The sequence below is a fragment of the Frieseomelitta varia genome, unplaced genomic scaffold, assembly GCF_011392965.1.
Source record: "Frieseomelitta varia isolate USP_RPSP 00005682 unplaced genomic scaffold, Fvar_1.2 scaffold_659, whole genome shotgun sequence".
In the NCBI taxonomy this organism is placed as follows: Eukaryota; Metazoa; Arthropoda; class Insecta; order Hymenoptera; family Apidae; genus Frieseomelitta; species Frieseomelitta varia.
Window position 1 is genome coordinate 167475 of NW_025110433.1, and position 18521 is coordinate 185995.

The following is an 18521-nucleotide window of genomic DNA, read 5'->3' on the forward strand; positions in this document are numbered from 1 at the left end:
TTTATCGAGAATGGATTCGCGGGGGTGTCTTTCTTCCGAGGTCGCCTCCGTAGGATGAACTCTCCGCGATATTTCCAAACGAGTTGTCGCGCGCACGAATGCACAACAGCAACAACAACAACAACAACAACAACAACGTACACCGAACTAACCTGGTCAAGAGAAAGAGAGAGAGAGAGAGAGAGAAATAGATAGAGCACTTGACCGTCGATCGGACCGGCCTCATGGACAGAACAATACTTCCGGTTGGTTTATACGACCCCCGCGGTGAGAGAGAGTATTTGCCACTCGTGCACCGGCAAATATCACCTCGCTCTCGTATTTCGCGATTCCGTTTTATTTACGATAAAGTCGCAGCGGCGTCACCGGCCTCTCGGCTGCTTTGGTTTGGGGAGGTGGGGGGGTGGGCGTCGGTGGTGGTGTCGCGTGTATTTTCCACGCGCGTAGCTGTGTATACCGGCCACCACGAGGGGAGGGTGTCGCCGCGCGCGGGTTGGTTTTCGACGCGGGGACGAGAGTTGAGTTTTTGCCGCAATAAAACGCGCCTATCTAATCAAGCCCGGCCGGAATTGATGGGCCAGCAACCATTATCGCCGTTATGGAACGCGCGCATCTATCAGCCCGCCACTGAAGTGGTACTGTGCTCGCCAAAGATTTTCCTATTGTCACTGGCTTTCCCGGGGCTTTCTCTTCTCACCGGGACGATATTCGATTCCCCCCCCCCCCCGCGTTGGTTGTGCATCGCGCGCCGCTGGTCGATAAGTTTGATCGCGTTAAAATGCACTTCCCGTCCATGTTTCTTTTTTTCTTCTTTTTTTTTTTTTTTTTCGTCCGTGTCGATCTGTCGCGCGTCGTGCGTACGACGTGACTCGCACCGGCGATACACTTCGCGAATAACCAACTCCGATCCGCCTTGCAACGCGCGAGCAGATAAACGTTGGAGATTTTTCGACTGAACAAGCTATGTGTTTTCAGTGTATATGCACTGTTGCAAGGAGAGCTTCTAAACACACAAATATTTCTTACATGTAGCGAAAGAAACGTAGCCTGGTGCAAGATAATGTCGTTTTATCGCCAATTTTAATCATTTATTTTGGACCTCCACGTTCAAATATACCTGGCGCGTATCTTTAAAAAAGGTGATGTATTGAACGAACAATTGCGACACAACACGTTAAGATTTGAAACAAACTGTTTTTTTTTTTTGTATCAGATTGACATAGTAGACGGATGAGTGTTGAACGGTCTCGAAGTGTCGATGAACTCGCCAAGTCGGCAGGAACCGGAGGTGTTAAAAAACGAAGCTGACGAAAGAAACGGGAGTAAATTGGCATTCCCCTTTCCCTTAAAATTCATAATATCTGGCCACGGTGCCGAAGGCGTGTTGCGGCAGTTTCGCCGGGCACCACGCGACGGGCCAGTCGCTTAATTCGAATTTAGGCGCGAACCGGTCGTTGCCTCTTTCGCTCCGGTCGGGCTCGTGTATCTTCCCTTTCCTTTTCTCTTGCGCTGGCTCGCTGTCTGCCGTTGCTAACGACCGCGATGGTCCCGCGCTCGTCGCAAGACCGCGCGTTTCCCGAAAGTGCCCGGCGACACACGGCTTGATTTTGACATCGTTAATCAGCGTGGCAACGATCCGATGCGTTAAAATTCGACGTGTATCGGACGAGAGCCGAAGGCGGAATTTATTGGCGAAACCTGCACATAAAGGCCAATCTGGCTGGCAACATGGCGCGTTCGTGAAAAAGAGGGAATGGTGGGGTTGGGAAGAAGGGGTTGGGAAGGGGAGGAGTGGCATGGTTGAGGAGCGCGCGAGAGAGAGAGAGAGAGAGAGAGAGAGAGAGGAGAGTGAAAGAGTAAAAGAGTAAAAGAGCGAAAGAGCGAGCATGGCAGCAGGAGAGCGTGAGGGATGGAGGCGCGCGCGAGAGAGAGAGAGAGAGAGAGAGAGGGCAGAGGTGAGGGTTAGAATGAAAAAAGAGTCTCGTAGCGGGGGCCGGCCCCGCGGGGACTAATTTTTATTTTCCCTCTTTTCCTGTAAGTGCTCCGCGTCCACCTATTTCTCATAAATTTGAATTAATTTACATGCATTTGAATTTAATGCACCGCCATACTTTATCAAAGCAATTAAGCTTTTAAGCGCGCATTTGCATTAATCCAATGTTTACAATTACGGGTGCGGATCTCCTCTTGTCTCTCGGCCGGGGCGGCGAAAGACTCCGCCGAGCGGCGGTGGCAGCGATTCAGAAAGTGGTCTCCTCTATTCAGTCTCTCGTCACGTTCTACGTGAGCGGAGAATAGATGCTGGAGCTTCCTTTTTTCCTTCTGTAACGAGAGAAAGTGAGAGAGAATGAGTGAGTCGCAACGGGGCAGAGGAGCACGGGGAGAAAAATAAAGGAGGCGAGGCACGATAGGACACGCGAGCTAGGCGGGGGGAAGGGGGGCAAAGAAGCAGAAGAAAAATATTCCGCGATAGTGTAGTCGGCTCTCGCCGTTCCGACGTTGTTAAGTCGAGGCATCGAATTTACGATGTTTCCCGGGTAAAAATGCAAACGATCCCTCCTGATGTTTCGAGGCTCGCGGGCCCGGGCTTCGTGAACGTCCGCGCGGAAGAATGATAATTCGCGGGAGAGAATGCTCGCGCGATTATCATTAGCCTTGGTGTAAATCATCGTATCCGTGGTTGACGGACAGGAGAAGAAAGAAACGAAAGATTTCTCCGTTAAAAATCGGCCGTGTCTCACGAGAAAAGTTATCGCTAATTGACTGGAGCGTGAAAAAAACCGCGAAAAGTGCTCTCTTGAATCGTAAATTACTCTGCGCGCGCGCGCGCGTGTACTCACGGGGCAAACGGTTACGAGGAGTTAATTGAATCGGCTCGTGTAACGTGTTAATGAAGTTATCAGTCATCTGCCTGATCAATATTAATGATTTTCTAGACGGTGCATTTGCTCGGTGCTCGGGCGAAGGCTTTCCGATCTAATCTCCGACGCGAGACGTTGTTATGAGTAATGGCGCGGCGTTAACGATACCGGCGTATCCTGTAATTCGTGAAACGCGCGGCATTTGTTGCGCGTCTATCCGATCAAAATTCTTCTTCTGGCGTGGTTCTAACGCCAGATTTTAATAATCAACGCCAAGTACCGTACGTGCAACTATTTTCTCATCCTCCTTCGTATAACCTCGCTGAAATTTCGTATTTTTGCCCTCCGCCCCCCTTAAGAAAGATCGATCAGCAGAAAAGGAAATTACCCTGCTCGATGGCTGTACTTCGCTCGATGGCCATCGAAGAAGATCGTTCTTTGAAGTAATCGGTAATCGGTTGTTCTTCGGAAAGATGATATCGATTGCGAGTTTGTTGAAGCGCCTGGAGACGGGAAGGCGGAAGGAACGAAAGGCTGCAATTTCGAATTTAGTTGGAAAACACGGGATTCCATATTGGCGTCGAGTGGCGGGAGAGGGGAGCAGTGCCGGGCTATTTACACCGTTTGAATTTCACGCGTAATGGCTATACCTGGCGTTGTTGCTGGTTAAAGACTGAGACGCGTATCCTCGAGACGCGGCGAACAAGATTTCAATTCGGTGGAAAAAGCGAGAAGTGGCTGGCGCGGCTGCGGATGTACGACGCGAATATAAGTTTGGCCAGCGCGTGCTAATCTCGTCGCATTTCTCTCGAGCACGAGCGTCTGCGGCCATTTTAAGATTACATGATGCTTAGGATCACGCGCCGCGCGACGCACCGAATATTTCATACCGCCACTTGAAACGATGCTCACTGATTTCGGATTTACGTCTGCGAACGTTTCTAGCCACGGCCTGAATTCCGCCACTGTATGATTCACTTTGCCGTATGCTCTGTTGCGCCCCGTGATCTTACAAAGTGAGAAGCGTCCATCCGCGTAACGCGTCTAATTTACGGCGGCTCGTCGTTGATATCCGCGGTAAAGCGTAACTTGCACAACAAACGCCGGCGAAACACATGTAGCTGTGTTTGGATTACGAAATTAAATAGCTCGTTCGTAGAACGTTTCAAAGATCAGAGTTCTATGATATCAGAGAGTTCTCTCTCACCGACAACTCCCATTAAGCGTGCAGAGGATTGAAGTGGAAACATCTCACGCACGTCGAGGAAATTCTTTATTAATAGACTCATCATTGTGCGTGTACGAACTGATTGGTCATTTACAGAGATTGAATTCTCGTAGGAATGAAATTATACGAGATATATGAGAATAATGAGACAAAATAATAATTTTTGGATTTTGAGGTATTTCTTTTCAAAATATATGATATTTTAATATCTAATACTTATCTCAGTACTTTTTTAATTTATTGTGTATTCGTCCCCGGTCTTCCGATCCAAAGTAATTTCTCGAGTAACGTCGAATTATTGTCGTCTATATATCCGATAGCAAAATCGAAAACGATCGTTTGTGAATCGAGGCGACCGGTCCTCGCGGAGGTGTCCATTTTCCCAGAGATGGTGGCGGATCGCAAAGGGGTGGCATTGTCGGTATGATTTATGCTGATTAAGACTGTGGTAGCGAGCGCTATCGCCAACTTGTAAGTCATGGGCAGGCAGAGGGCGACTTGTGAGTTGCAAGGTGGCTGGGGCTACAAGCCACGGGAACGCGATGTCACAATGTCGTGTGTGGTAATTTAGTGCGCACCAAGGTTTCTGCTGTATAACGCATTTATACAGGCTATAGCTCGATCTCTGTCGCGTACCTCGGATTTCCCGTGTTGTCACTCCATCTCCCTCGGTTTCTCTCGCCTCGGAGACGCTATATCGCGTGGATAAACGCAAGCGAGCGAGCGAACGAGCAATCGCGCGCGCGCGCGCGCACGGCCGTAGGTAGAAGGTTAGTACCTATAGGTATAATATAGGGAGTGAAGCGAAGCTCTATTCAAAGCGGATGATTCAGTGGCCGCTGCTGCGCTCGGATAAGATCTCGTAGCGCGCCGCCTCGTTCATCTTAACCGCGAGTCTGTGGCCAACCTGTAACTACGTAACCATTCGACTCGCCAATCCTTCTTTCCGTGTCCATCTTCTCCTCGTGTCGAGGAATCGCGCGAAACGAATTTTTCACGGGCTGCCGCTCGAATTCTCTCGTCCGAGTTTCCTTTAACCCCTTTCGCTGGCAACTGGTTCGCCGACCATAACGAGTGACCCGAACATGCATACAATAATTCGTCGCTTTCTGTTTCTTGTGAATTCGTCGGTATGATGTCACTGGATAGAAATTATCGAGTGGTAATAAACTTATCATTTGTTTTGCCTGGGTTACATTTAAATATACATAAAACTGAGAAAATGTTGCAATTTGGGACAAAAAAATTCTCGACGTGGCACGTCGTTCCAGCGCAAGAGGTTAAATTTATCGATAGCCACTGCTGCAAGTTCGGTAGAACTTTTTCCCCCTCGGTTAGGAGAGGAGGGGAGGTTCGTTTGGATAAATAGGACAAAAGGAACGTCAAGACGTTGGATTCGGTTGAAAGCCACCGGATCAAGAGATACAAAGAACGAGAAAGAGAGAGAGAGAGCGAGAAGGTGGACCCAGAGGAGGAGGGTCGTGGTATTTCGGCTATTTCCGCGGGTTACACCTGGCCCGAGGTTGCAAGTTTCATTTTCATAAGGCTTCCTTTTTCCTTCCTGATTCCTGATTTGCATAGAACATTCCGCGCCAACCAGCGCGTCTATATCGGGTCTCTCCGGCCCGGTAGATCGTAGATCGTCGCGTCGCGATATATCACGTCGAAAATCCCAAAGGTTACCTACTTCCATTCTACTCGGTGGCTATGGCTGCCACGTTTGCTGAACTGAGCACGGACGCGACCAGATCCCCGAAAAGCCTCGGCCGTGAGCGCGTTCTATCTGGCGAAAAAAAGAGCAATCGCGCCGCGCTGCGCCGACTCTGCGGCTGTCTCGAAGCGACGACCGCCGCGAAGGTTTTCTCCAACTGTTCGATGCTCTGGCGCCGCGCGGATGGTTGGTGCGTTGGCAAAAATCGGGAAAAAACGAGGCCAGGGGGAGGGGGGGGGGCGGAAACGCGGAACCGACGAACTGAGACTAATCGGTGGTGGCGTGGAACGGATTCCCCGGATTTTCGAACCGCGCCAGAAAAGTTGCTTCGGTTCGGGAACATTTTTGGCAGCTGTATAGCAGGCAGTTCGCGGTGGCACGCAGTGCCCGGATATCGTGAATGGGGAGAGAGAGAGAGAGAGAGACTCTCTAGAGCTTCGTAGAGACAGCGAAAAAAAGGAGCGGGGGCAGATCGAGAGAAAGAGAAAGAGAAAGAGAGGGAGAAAGGATGGAACTAGTTGCCTGGAACTTTCCCTGATTTATGCGAGTTCATTATTATTTTCGCGCGACGGACGATCCACGCCCCTTACCCTAGTCTCGCTACTCGCGAGAATCGAGAACTACTAGCGCGAGGCTGCGCCTGGTGAATAATGGAGTTCCACTTTCTTTTTTCCGCGAGTCTCAACCTCCTTCCCGTCATCTCCTCGTCCATCCTCGATTATTAATGGCAGTTGCAACGCTCCTCGTAAGACGCTGGGAGAGAATCTTTATCGATCTTGAATCTTTATCGATCGATGTCAGGGTAGCGACGCGACGCACGAAAAGTGCAAAATATCCCGGTGTATTCATCGTCACTGGCGTTCCTCCTGCGTAACGTGCAATTTCCTGGATCGTTCCACCTCCCGCCTATGTGAAACGAATCAAAAGTTACTGTTTAATTTATTCAAACGGCCCCGAGGTTTTTCGACTTTGTTTTTCGGCCCCATCATCCTCTGAAACTCGCCGAACGATCCTCGCGCATGCATTTTTTATACACTGAGCGCATCCGCTCGCTCGGTGAAGTCTTCGGCTACGCCATCATTTCGCTCCACCCCTTATTCCCACTATTACTCGGAATGCGTAAGGATCGGGCCGCTGAATTTGCGGCTCGCGAAATTTCGGCCCCGGCCGAGTTAACGGGGTGGTGCGGTAATTGAACGGCCGTGCGCGTCGCGGAGGCTGATTTTTTCGGAGGGAGAGACTTCTTGACGAAGAAAAAGAGAGAGAGAGAGAAAGAGAGAAAGAGAGAGCGAGCCACGACACACACCAAGCATATTCGAGCACTCTCCGGTAATCATAGTTTCTTGCCGTTAAGCGTGATGGCGTCTTGGTCGTCGAAACCGGCTCTCCCCACCGTGTTTCCCTTCGTCGTTGGTAAACACAGTTGCGCTGGTGGGGGGCCAGCCGTCGGGGCCCCGTCGAACTTGGAGTAGCCGAAGAAGCACGCTCTCAGGGTCCTACGCGCGTTCTCCGCGCGCCACCCTGCCCCTGCCTTGCCTGCCTCCGTTTCATTCCGGCCCACAGCCCAGTTTCGTAATCCTTGCTAATCGTCGAACAGTCCAATTCTGTCTTGTTCGCCTTTCTCTCCCGTTCGTTCCGGGTCCCGATGAAAAATTCGTGAATTCGTACAAGTTAAGTTATTATATCCGGCCGATCGAACGCTCTCCCATCTCCGTTCCCCTGTCCCTATTATTATTAGCACGGAATTGGCCGTAAACGAATTCACCGCGTCTTATTAATAATGCGAAATTCATCGCGTCTGGATGGCGGCCAGATTCGTGGTGTTTGATGACATGCTTCGCGGATCCGTGAGTTTCGCTTCTTCTTCGTTGGTTCATCGAGTTGATCCTCGATGGTTAACTGCCGGGGTGAACGTAAGAAGAACGAACTATTACGACGCGACGATGTCGTGCAACAATGTAATCGACGAGAGGAGAAATAGGCGATTTGCATTCGACGATTCGCCGCTGTGAGCCACACGACGAAACGAACTGGCCGTCCGCAAATTATCGAATCGGTAACTTGTTAACTGGTACAAGTTAAGTCATTATCGTGGAATGCAGTCGTGCAGAAGCATGCATTATACATTTATCCTACTCTATTACACGTCTACGACGCGCTACCGTGCAACTAGTCGCTACGCTCCCTCCACGGCCCGTCCGGTGGCAACCCTTTGAAAAATTATTGCTCGCTAGGTGGATCGCACACCACGTTTCATTTCATTGAAATACACGCGCGGTTCTTCGTCGTTCGAAAATTTTCAATCGATCAAGATACTCCAAAATTTTAAGGATTCTTCTAATTTATAAGAATATATTATAGTTGTAGAAAAATAATATTAGAATATTAAAATACTATAAAGTGGTAACAGTATTGGCAGAAGCATACAAAGCTAGTATGTATCAAAATTCAGACAACGTTCTCAAACGATGAATTTATTGCAACAAATTTACAGAAAAAACAAAATAAAAAAAATAAAAATGAACGAACGCGTCCAGATTATTCTTTTGTACCTGTTCGTCCACCAATTTGATCCCGACGATCGATAATTCCTCAAGCCAGAAAAACTCGCGTCGAGAGAGTCAGCCTCTACTAACGAGGCAGCAGATTTCAAGAGACGCACGAAAACGCGGAGAAAAACGATCGTAGTGTGAGCAAGTCGAATCGTTCTTTGTGAGGCACTTCACAGTGCGCGCGTGCACTGTGCTCCCTCCCTGTCTCCCCTCCGCTATCCCCCGTTTTCTTTCTCCCTTTTTCTTTCCCGTCTGTAGTCTGTGCTCTCGAGGTCTGTGCCCATAGAGTTGGAAATAAGGCGGCAATAAAGCATATGTAAAATATATTCTGGAATTCCTTTTAGGACGCAGATATATGGGTGGTTGGTGGGTCGGTTGCCCGCTGGTAACCGCGTCCCCCTTGCACGTCCAATGCTGGATATACACGCGTGCTGGCCTTCGTATGCGTGTACCAACCGCGTGAGTTTATAGATGCGAGCCGATGTAAGTAAGACAGACGATCCGTTTCGTTAGAGGGTGTCGCGGGGTTACCCACCTGTATCAAACTCCGCCACCTTTCTCCCCCGCCGATCCCTGGCCCACCGTCCTTTTTCGTCTTTCCGTTCGTCTTCGCCGAGCTTCTTTCTTGTTTTTCGACGGCCATTTATACCACGACCCATTTGCATCGGACCACGAACACCACGAGCTACATGTATGACGTACGCAGCCAGGTTTTTCGTATCAATTGGGTAAACGACGCCGAAAATCCGTTTCATCCGACGAAACGAATCGACTCGTATCGAAGGGGTGGATTTCTTGCAACTTCGGCTCAGTGACCGATCATAGAATGGCTGTTCGTGTGCTGTGGTTTTTCATTCCTTGAAGATAATGTAGATTTCTCGACCATGTATTTGGAATATACAGGCAATTGGGAACTTTTTTTTTTTTTTTAGTAGGAATAAAGAACGTATTTGTGAATAAGAAGGATAGGGAGAAGATAGAGTAGGAAAGAATTGTTTTATAGGATTATGCGCTTGTTAAAATTCCAAGTTCGTGCTCGCGTCGTCTCTCGGATTTATTCACTCTTCGAGGCATAAATTTATTAACTCTTCGAGACCTATACAGAAATAAGATCGTCTCGGTTCTCGAACATGCTTAAAAAAAACTGTAGAATCTCTGTATTTCCAATTATTTTAATTCTTTCAGTTAAAGAATATCCCATAATATATACACATCGGGACGTTGAACGTGATCTGTCGCCTGATGTACTTGGAAAATTTCAATTACTCTCATCCCCTAAGCTATCGAGACGGCAAAGGGGAAAGCTGTAGAAACGTTGATTTTCTTATCGGTTTATCGCGAAAAGGAGACCGATGGTGAGGCCGAATGTGAGTCAGAGACGAGGGTAGAGGTAGAAATGTTGGACGGAAGGGAACAACAAGAAGGAAGCAGGAGACCGTGGTGGCGTCGACTGCTCGAAGGGAAGAGAGATCAGGGGAGAAAGAAAGAGAAAGATATATGGAGCCGCGAGGTGTCGCCTTACAACCGGCTCGGTTCGCTTACCTACGAAGCCTCTTTTGCATGCCATCTCCTCCACCATCTTGACTCTCGTTGCTCCTTTTGCGCTTCGTTCCTTCGGAACGTCCTCCTTCTTCTTCCCTTTGGCTCCCTTGGCTGCTGGTCCGCCTGTTCGCTCGCTCTCTCGCTCGCTCGTTCACGATGCACCGTTGCATTCGGTCTTTGCATAATTATTACAGTTACCGCGAGCAGCAGCTGGCTCGTTGTAGAAGAGAGTCACCTTGTCTCTCTGCCACTACCCGGTAGACGTTGTCTTCTCGTAGTCTCTCGAACAGACTGCCCCTGATCGACGGACACGTCCGCCAAGCTCTACGACCTAGGGCCCATTCGATTCGCGTGTACGCGTTAATTAAATTTCGCCCATCGCTTTGCACGCGATCTTCTCCTCGTGATTTCTCTTCGAAACCCTTCGATTGGATCGTTTTACATAGCAACAAAAAATAGAACGTCTATATTTCGATACGTCATATGGTAGTTATATAAGTTAAACGGTTCGATGCTTGGATCGATTCAATTCAGCTTCTTTCGAACGCCTCACAGGTTCGAAGGGTATATCGTTCGCGCGGTAGTTTGGAATTACGAGGCAAAAGAAAGATCGTGTCGTTAAATTTAATAGAGCTACTCAGCGATCGAGCCACCGGATCGTGTGTTAATTCCGACGTTGTTGTATCGCTTCTCCAATTCGAGACGCAACCAGCCGATCGTTTCCTTCTCGCGTGTCCCGATCTCCGCAAACTGCTGTCATTCAAATACTGCGACATAGCAAATAACGCTGTACATTTCAATGGCCCGTGTCTCTCCCCACGAATTTACCGATCGACGAACGAAGACGTGAGTTATGGACGACCTTCGCGCGATTTCGTCAACGTTCCACAGCCGACGCACCCAGACTACCAATTCACGGCTCGGCTAATCGTTCTTACAATTTTGTACCTACTCTTGGCCTGCTCGGACGAGCAAAATAACGAACCGCATTCCCCAACGAAGACTGTTGAACGTTCTCTCCCCCTCCCACCTCCCCCTTGTGAGGGGAGAGAAGTGTATCGCTGCAAATTATAAAGGACGGTCAATTACCGGGGCAACGTAATTTTTAACGGGCGGCTGCGTCGTTCACGTGAAACCGCTCATGTTGTTGTTGTTGTTGTTGTTGTTGTTGTTGTTGCTGTTGTCTGCTCTCGTTTCTCGTTTGATCTCGGAACGGCGGTGCACGCGTTCACGCCCATCGTTTTGAGCGAATTATTACAATGTCGATGTCGGGACAGATACGGGAGAGAACACCGAGTTACACAGCGCAACGACGTAACGTACCCGGTAATCACGAGGACAAGCGAGCAGCGTTTAAGGGTTGGACGTGAGCCCGTTCCTCGGAGATGAACTCCTTTATCCTTCGTCGGTTGGTTCACCGCCCGTGTTGGATGGCGGCGTTTCTCGCGTGGGAGCACAGTCGCCACCTTGCCCGCAGCGCGCTTATTCAAAAGTGGCTGCACGTAAAGCCGATATCTTATTCCCGAATGCTCCATTCGTTCTTCTTATGGTATATCCTGCTGGCTGCCGGCGACATTCTTGTCCGCGTCGCGTAACTTCTCCCGGCCACCCGTTCCTCACCCCGCCACTCGTTCCTCCTTTTCCGTATCCTGCTGCACCGTTTCGCCCGATCGCGATTGCGCCGCGGTTAACGACGAGTTTACCTCGATGGGCTAAAACGTACGTCGAGAACCACGCGGAATAACGATCCCCCCCCCGGCCGTTTCAGCCGTGGGAGCCTCTCCTCTCTCGCAGGAGAGAGAGAGAGAGCTGCCTGCCTCGTTTCTTGATATCCGGACAGTAGATTCTCCTGATCCACGCTGACGATTGTGCCCTCGCTTCCGAGTCTCGTTACGTCCTGGGAACAGAAGAGACAGCTTCGGTTACGTTTGTAAAATTACAGCGAGAAACAGTAACATATTTACGAGAAATCGTTCGAACCTTTCGAGCGTTTGTAATATTTTAAATTATGTTATTTTGATAGTTTTGGTGTAAGATACGAGGAGCAGAGAGTAAGAGAAATTAATACTAAATTAACTTCGTTGTAAGAAATAAGCGAAAAGTCCCGAAGTGGGGTAACGTTTATTACGTCTTGGTTGTCGAGCTTCGAAATCTATTGCACCTTATTCTCTTCCTATCCAATAACCTGTGGAACAAGGGAAATATCTAGAACGTACCGAGAAGAAGAAGGTATAAATCAGCACGCGAGAGCACCGATGATCGGTTGGAAAAAAGGCACGGTGCTACGACTAAAGAGAATCGTACACGTTCCCGGGGGTTGTCGCTTATTTCCGTGCGAGCAGCCCCCGTTTATTCACGTTACAAGGGTTTACCGCGTCGCGTATTTACGATCGCGGAGGCTTCCGTCGTCGCGCCGTCGTGAAAAACGATCTCCGACGCGAGCTCTTTCTTCCAACTACGAAGAGAGGCAACAACACCTCCCCGCGCCTCGAGGGGCGCTGTTCGTTAGCCTCTCTTGTACATAACTTATTAATTACAGTTGACTAATGCTCTCCAGCTGTGGCACAACGCTCTCCGTACGCTCTGCGCCACCCAGCGTCGTTCTTCCTCTCCCTTCGTCGTCGCGACGCGCACCACCGGCGCGATCCTCCAACTTTCACCCGGCATTTTCTCCCGGCAGCCCTTAACCGAGGACGAAGGAAAGCTGCAAGAATACTAACGGGCGGGAAAAAGAGAAAATGGAGAGAAGCGTGAGAGAGAGAGAGAGAGTGAGCGAGCGAGCTCCGTCGGGGTTGCGGAGAAACGGTTGCCGACGATACGAGCGAGAAGGAGGAAGAGCGTCGGCCTGAAGAGGGAGGGAAAGGGACGCATAGAGAAGGCCGATGGGGCGAAGAAGAAGAAGGTGGAACAGAAGAGAGTACAGCGCGAGGGACGCTAGGCAGTAACTCACGCCCCCGAGAGGATTACCTACCTTGGCAAGCCTCTGGAGGAGGGTGTACCCCACGTTGAGCTACGATCTTGCTGCGTAGCTACGCGTTTCTCATACCGAGTGTCTCCGAGACTACCGTGCCTCGCAAACAGAGTTCGCTGCGGCCGTGAACGTTCGCGTTTCGGGAGGTACGCGGACACACCGGAAGCTCCGACAACTTACGACACCGGTGCGAGCGAAGCCAACGCGCGAGAAAGCGGGGCCCGGTGTTCTCCTCTCTGAACGGAGCTAGCTAGCTAGCTGACCTTCCCGTGGGTTCGTGTTTCCAACAACCGGACAGCGAGAAGTCCTCTAATTACGTACACGATTTATGCGGTTAACTTGCTCTCCATTTGGCCGGCAAGAATTCCTGGATAGTAGGACGCCGCCTGATGTTTCCAAGTTGCACGAACTTGCGGAACGAGCTAGACGCGAGACTTGAAGCAGTCTCGGGCCAACCTCACGGAGACAAAAGTCGGACGGTGATGTAGAGGAAACCAGGCGAGACCGAGCGTAATTGGTATTGCATCAGCGTTCGTCCGACGGGTGATTTATCGGTGCAAGGAAATTGGTCGCGTTTAAATTGACCTTACCGTTCCGTGTTGGCCGAATCTAAGGAACAAGAAACACCACCCGGGAGTTTCGATTGATGCGGCCATCAGTAACCATGTACGAAGCTACAACGACCCTCGAGCAAACGCCTGGCGAGCCAGCCTATGAAAGGAATTTCTCTTGGGTACGGGGAGGTTCGCGGAAATCCTTCATGCTCCCAGCCAATTCACTTACTTTGATTTGATTGACCCCGCGTATGATCCGGTTTTGGCGTGCACGATCTCTCCTTCTTCCCACCGCAGGGAAATGAAGGGATCCGCTTCGTATACCCGTGTGTTTTGCCAGCCTTTCGTCTGGAGTTATATACCGAGCGTATCCCAGGCAGCAATCAACGTATTGGTTGTTCTTATTAGAGTTGGCAACAGCCAAAGTCTCTCCCTTTCCGTCTCCTTGTTTATGGTCGGCCATGTCGGTACTACTTCCTTCCAATCGAAGGAGTCCCTTCTCCCCATTACCGACGAGCTCTAAACGAGCCACGAGGATACGCTGGAGCCTGGATTTTGCGGAAATTTCCACGCTCCTTCGAATTTTCTCCCTATTGTTTTTACTCGGACTGATCAGAGAAATCAATCGCTCGAGGCCGCGCCTCTATTTTTCTTCAACGACGTGGGAGGCTCTCCGAGCGAAGGTTTTTTTTCACTCGAGAGAAAGGGAATCTCCAACGATTTGTATACGAAAACGTTTTCTTTTTTTCTTTTTTTTTTTTCTCTTCTCTTCGAGAAAAGCGTGAGTTACGACGGAGGTATTTTCACTTCGGTGTAAGTGTGCTACTCCTCTTCACGCGCGTTCCTCCTCTCCAGCTAACGGACTACACCCCTCTGTCCCCGACGAGACCTTCCTTCTCATTTCCCGGATGAAACACGTTTCACGGTCTCAGCATAAAATTTATCCACCCCCTTGGTTAAACAGCCACGCAGCACGCCTCTTCTTACTTTCCCCGACAGCCTTGGCATTTCTTTTTTTCTACTTCTTTCTTTCCCCCAACTTCGTTTCGCCCACGATATATCCCACGGGGCGTGCGTAAACTCGGGACGAGAGGAATTGTACGATGGCTGACCGAGTTCGAGGGAAGAGACGACGAATCGTAGGAGACTCGATCACAGGCATCAAGAGTCGGACGAGAATATTCGAGAACTTTTACCATCTCCGTCTCTTCCTATCTTCTCCTTTTGTTCACCCTTCGCGAGCATAAGGAATCGCGGAACGCTTCGGAGGAGAAAGTTTAATTCCATTCGCGGCGCGTTGTGTAGTATACGTTGAAGGAAATAGAATCGAATCGAAAGATGTAAGGCAGGAGATATATATGTATATACAGAGGGAAGAAGAAGTTTTATAGAAGAGACGGTCGATAGAAAATTAAAGAAACCGTGACGTGGGAGGGGAAAAGAGGCACGAGACAAAGGAGAGAGAGAGGGGGAGAGAGAGACGAGTGGAGAAAAGAGAGGGGGCGGTAGAGCTTGTCACATTTTCTACTTTGCAGAGACGTACGAGACTGGCTTAATTGGCTGAAGCCCTGGTTTTATTTATAAGTTCGAGCGAGTCTATCGGGCGAGAGAACCCCTCTTGGCTTCTGCTGAGGAACAGCGCGGGCCAAGGGAACGATATAACTCCGGGCACGTCGGAGATAGGGCGGGATGCTCTCTCTGGGGGTGGAAAAGAGACACACACCGGCAACACACCGGCACGAGACGCGGGGTCCGCGTGACAAATAACCCTTATAAACGGTTCGCCATAACTCTGCGGTGCTCCGCGAGCCCTGCTTGACAAGCTGAAATGAAAATCATGGGGATGTTGCGCCGCTGCCGCGCGAGAGTGCTCGCTCGCTCGTTGGTGGGGAGAAAAGAGCGCGAGAAGAGAGTGGTAGAGGCGGCGGCGGCGGCGGCGGCGGCAGCAGCAGCTAGGGGTGGACGCCGGGACACTTGATTACGTTGCGATAATATACATGATGCCGATATGAACTCTGCCGCGGTGTGTTGTTGCTCGTCTGCGCGCGATATTGTATAATGGCCAACTGGAAATGGTCCAGTGGCGTGGTGGCGGCTGTTCGACGTGGTGCTCGCTTGCGCGCGCGCTTGCCTCGCATCGCTCGTCGATAATAGATCGGCACGGATACGATTGTAAATATGACGCGTTTATTGCGCGTCCCGTTTCGAATCGTCCGTGTTTGTCCGGCGAAAGTGTACACACGCAGCCTGTGTGTTGACCACGGGGTTGATATCCATCGAAGGACGAGAGCCGTTTTACGGCGCGAATCTGATTCAAATTTCTGTCGCGTTTCGAAATTCGTTTCATCCGTCGGGAAACCACCGATAAACCACCTCCTCTCCGTGCACCGATTTCAACCGGCGAAAAATTACGCTGCACACGGCACAGTTCGATGAAAATTTCTTCGTGATCCATCCCCGACTCGTCGAGCGATCGCCAAGCGTAACTAATTTCACCGCGGATCTCGAATATCGGCGCGTCACTTATCTTCCGGGGTCTAGCCGATGCACGCGTTACGCCCCCGGATTAATTATTCATAACAATTAAACCCTTCGGGCGAAATTAATTTCTCGGTTTATCGCGTAATAACCCGGGCGATACGCGGGGAAATGGCGAGTAACGTTTAACCGAAATTAATTGTTCCGGCCGAACGAGTCGACCAACTCGAAAGACCAGAGAAAGGGAGAGAGGGTGTCGTCGAACTGGCTGGAAATCGTATTACAGGAGGAGTTGTGCTTCGATATAAAGCGTATGCGAGCCAACCAGCAAAAGGCGAAGACCGGCTGCTTACGGACGAGCGCCGGGGGTTGCTTTGGCCTCTCGCCGCTGGTAGAGGTGAAACGCTGGGAGGGTTTTTACGAGGCAGTAACGGCCGATAAGGTGAGCTTGAGCTCCCACAGACGGGTTTATATTCCGGTACTGTACCCAAGCGACTGTTCGACACAGTGTGTACCTATCCCGCTGTCGTACGCTTTCCTACTTTCACCCGATCACTTTTCCGTCGAGACTTCGCCGTGGCTCTATCTGAAACCGTTTACGCGTCTCTCTTTTTTCCCTCCTTTTTTCCGCCTCTTTGTCTCCTGCTCGTTCTTTTTAAAGTGCCGCTTAGAAGTTATCCCGGTCTCTCGGCGTTATCGAGAATGTTGCCGGGATTTTCGAGCTGGCTTCTTCGTACCCGTTCAACGTTCTTCCGCGTCTCGAGTACTGCCAGGATATTTGTAGCTGGACGGGTAGCAGGGATGAAAGTGGGATTAAAAGATTTCGTGGTTCGTTTGAAATTGTAATGCGACGTAACTTTATACATGGTAGATTGGATTCGAAGATAGGCTAGTTTACCCGTAGGATGTGCTAACGTATTAAACGAAGTGAGAAAGGACGAAGATCGCTGTCGCGATTTCAATTGGTTACATTCAAGGATAGACGTGATTGGTATTGCAAATACCAATGGTTTCTGCGTCGATGGCGTTCGCTTCCGATCGTTCTCTACTTTCTTACTATCTTTGTGCCAACAACGTTCGCGTTTGCCTGGGAGCGGGCCACTTTCTCAGGGAAGGGGGAGAAAGAGAAAAGGAACACGCGAACGTTGCGCTGGCGTGTGTAAACGTATTATTTCGACGGAACACACGGGTTCCCCTTTGGCAGCCCACGAAATGAAGTCCACGAAAAGACACGCGATCTTTCCTCCGGAGAGCTCGTTTGAACGTTTCGCTGTGGTTTTGTTGGTTGCAGGAGCGAACGGAATGCGCAGGCGCGGCCGACAGACCTACACGCGCTACCAGACGCTCGAGCTGGAAAAGGAATTCCACACGAGCCACTACCTCACCAGGCGGAGGCGGATCGAGATGGCACACTCGCTCTGCCTGACGGAACGGCAGATCAAGATCTGGTTCCAGAATCGGCGGATGAAGCTGAAGAAGGAGATACAGGCGATCAAGGAGCTGAACGAACAGGAGAAGCAGGCGCATGCGCAGAAGGCAGCGGCAGCAGCGGCCGCGGCTGCGCAGCAGCAGCAAGCGGCCGGTGGGGGACCGGAGGGGGCCAACTAGGGGTACGCCCTGCACCGGAGCCCCCCTGACCACCCCACCACCAATCCACACCACCCTCTGCTAGCACCGCAATGTACACAGCTATATTAAAGGTGAGTGACTTCTTCGATACCACCGACCCCTTTTATTTTTCTCCCTTCTTTTTTTTTCTTTTCTTTTCGTTTCTTTTTTCTTTTTTTTTTGCCCCCTTTGCCCCCTTTGCCCTTCTACGTTCACTTTTTCGTCCTTTTGATCCTCTCGCTTCTTTTTCCTTTTTCCTCTTTCCTTCTTGCTTCTCGCCTGTTCGCGTTCGCGCTTCTATCGGCTCCCCCCCCCCCTCCCCCTCCCTCCCCGTACCCTCTTCCCTTCGATACTCTTTCCCTCGTCCCTCGCCCCCCTCCGGCTCGCTTAACCTGTTAAACGGCCAATTTCTAGCTTGATCGAAAACACCTCCTGTGCGCGGCAATCGGGCTGGTGATGTTTTATGCTTTCGGGGGATCGTTTTGGGTTGGTCGTTCGGATAGATTGCGACGCGATTAGAGCTAGGAGTTAAATGAATTAGCCGAGTGTTCTTTAGATGGAAAGGTTCGAAAGAGAAGGGAAAGAAAAGAAGCAAAGTATTCAGATGCTTTTCTCTTGTTACCTTTCCGTTACTGTTCAATACGTAGGAATGAGAAACGTCGTGGAAATAATGCATAATTATACGGATCGTCGAGCAGAATTACGATTTTAAGATCTTTTTGCTGCGAACGCCTCTGCGGATTCTCTGGCGGAGAGCCAACTCCTTATCTAAGTTACAAATTCCTAGCGGAAAGAAAATTTCTAGAGTCGTTCTTTTGGATTTCACCGTGTTGAGAAACAAATTACCTACGATCGCGGAGAGCTTACGTTTCTTATAAAGGATTCTGATAAATCCTCTTGGTAACAGAGGCGCACAACCCTTCCGCTGTACGAATTCGCGAGGGGTGAGTCGACTCGATGGTAATGGATTTCCCGACGGCGTTGAACAACGGATTCGCGAGGCCTCGAGCGCGCAT

General features: G+C 50.2%; 1 protein-coding gene across 2 annotated transcripts in view; it reads left to right on the forward strand.

The window, feature by feature from the left end:
• LOC122534998 (homeotic protein ultrabithorax) overlaps positions 1-18521 on the forward strand; it is a 134924-nt gene that overhangs the window by 96502 nt on the left and 19901 nt on the right. For both annotated transcript variants that reach the window (XM_043666140.1, XM_043666141.1), the window contains one exon: positions 17189-17597. In XM_043666140.1, the coding sequence (XP_043522075.1) occupies positions 17189-17505 (317 nt within the window). In that variant the 3' untranslated portion in view covers positions 17506-17597. The remainder of the gene's footprint in view (positions 1-17188; positions 17598-18521) is intronic.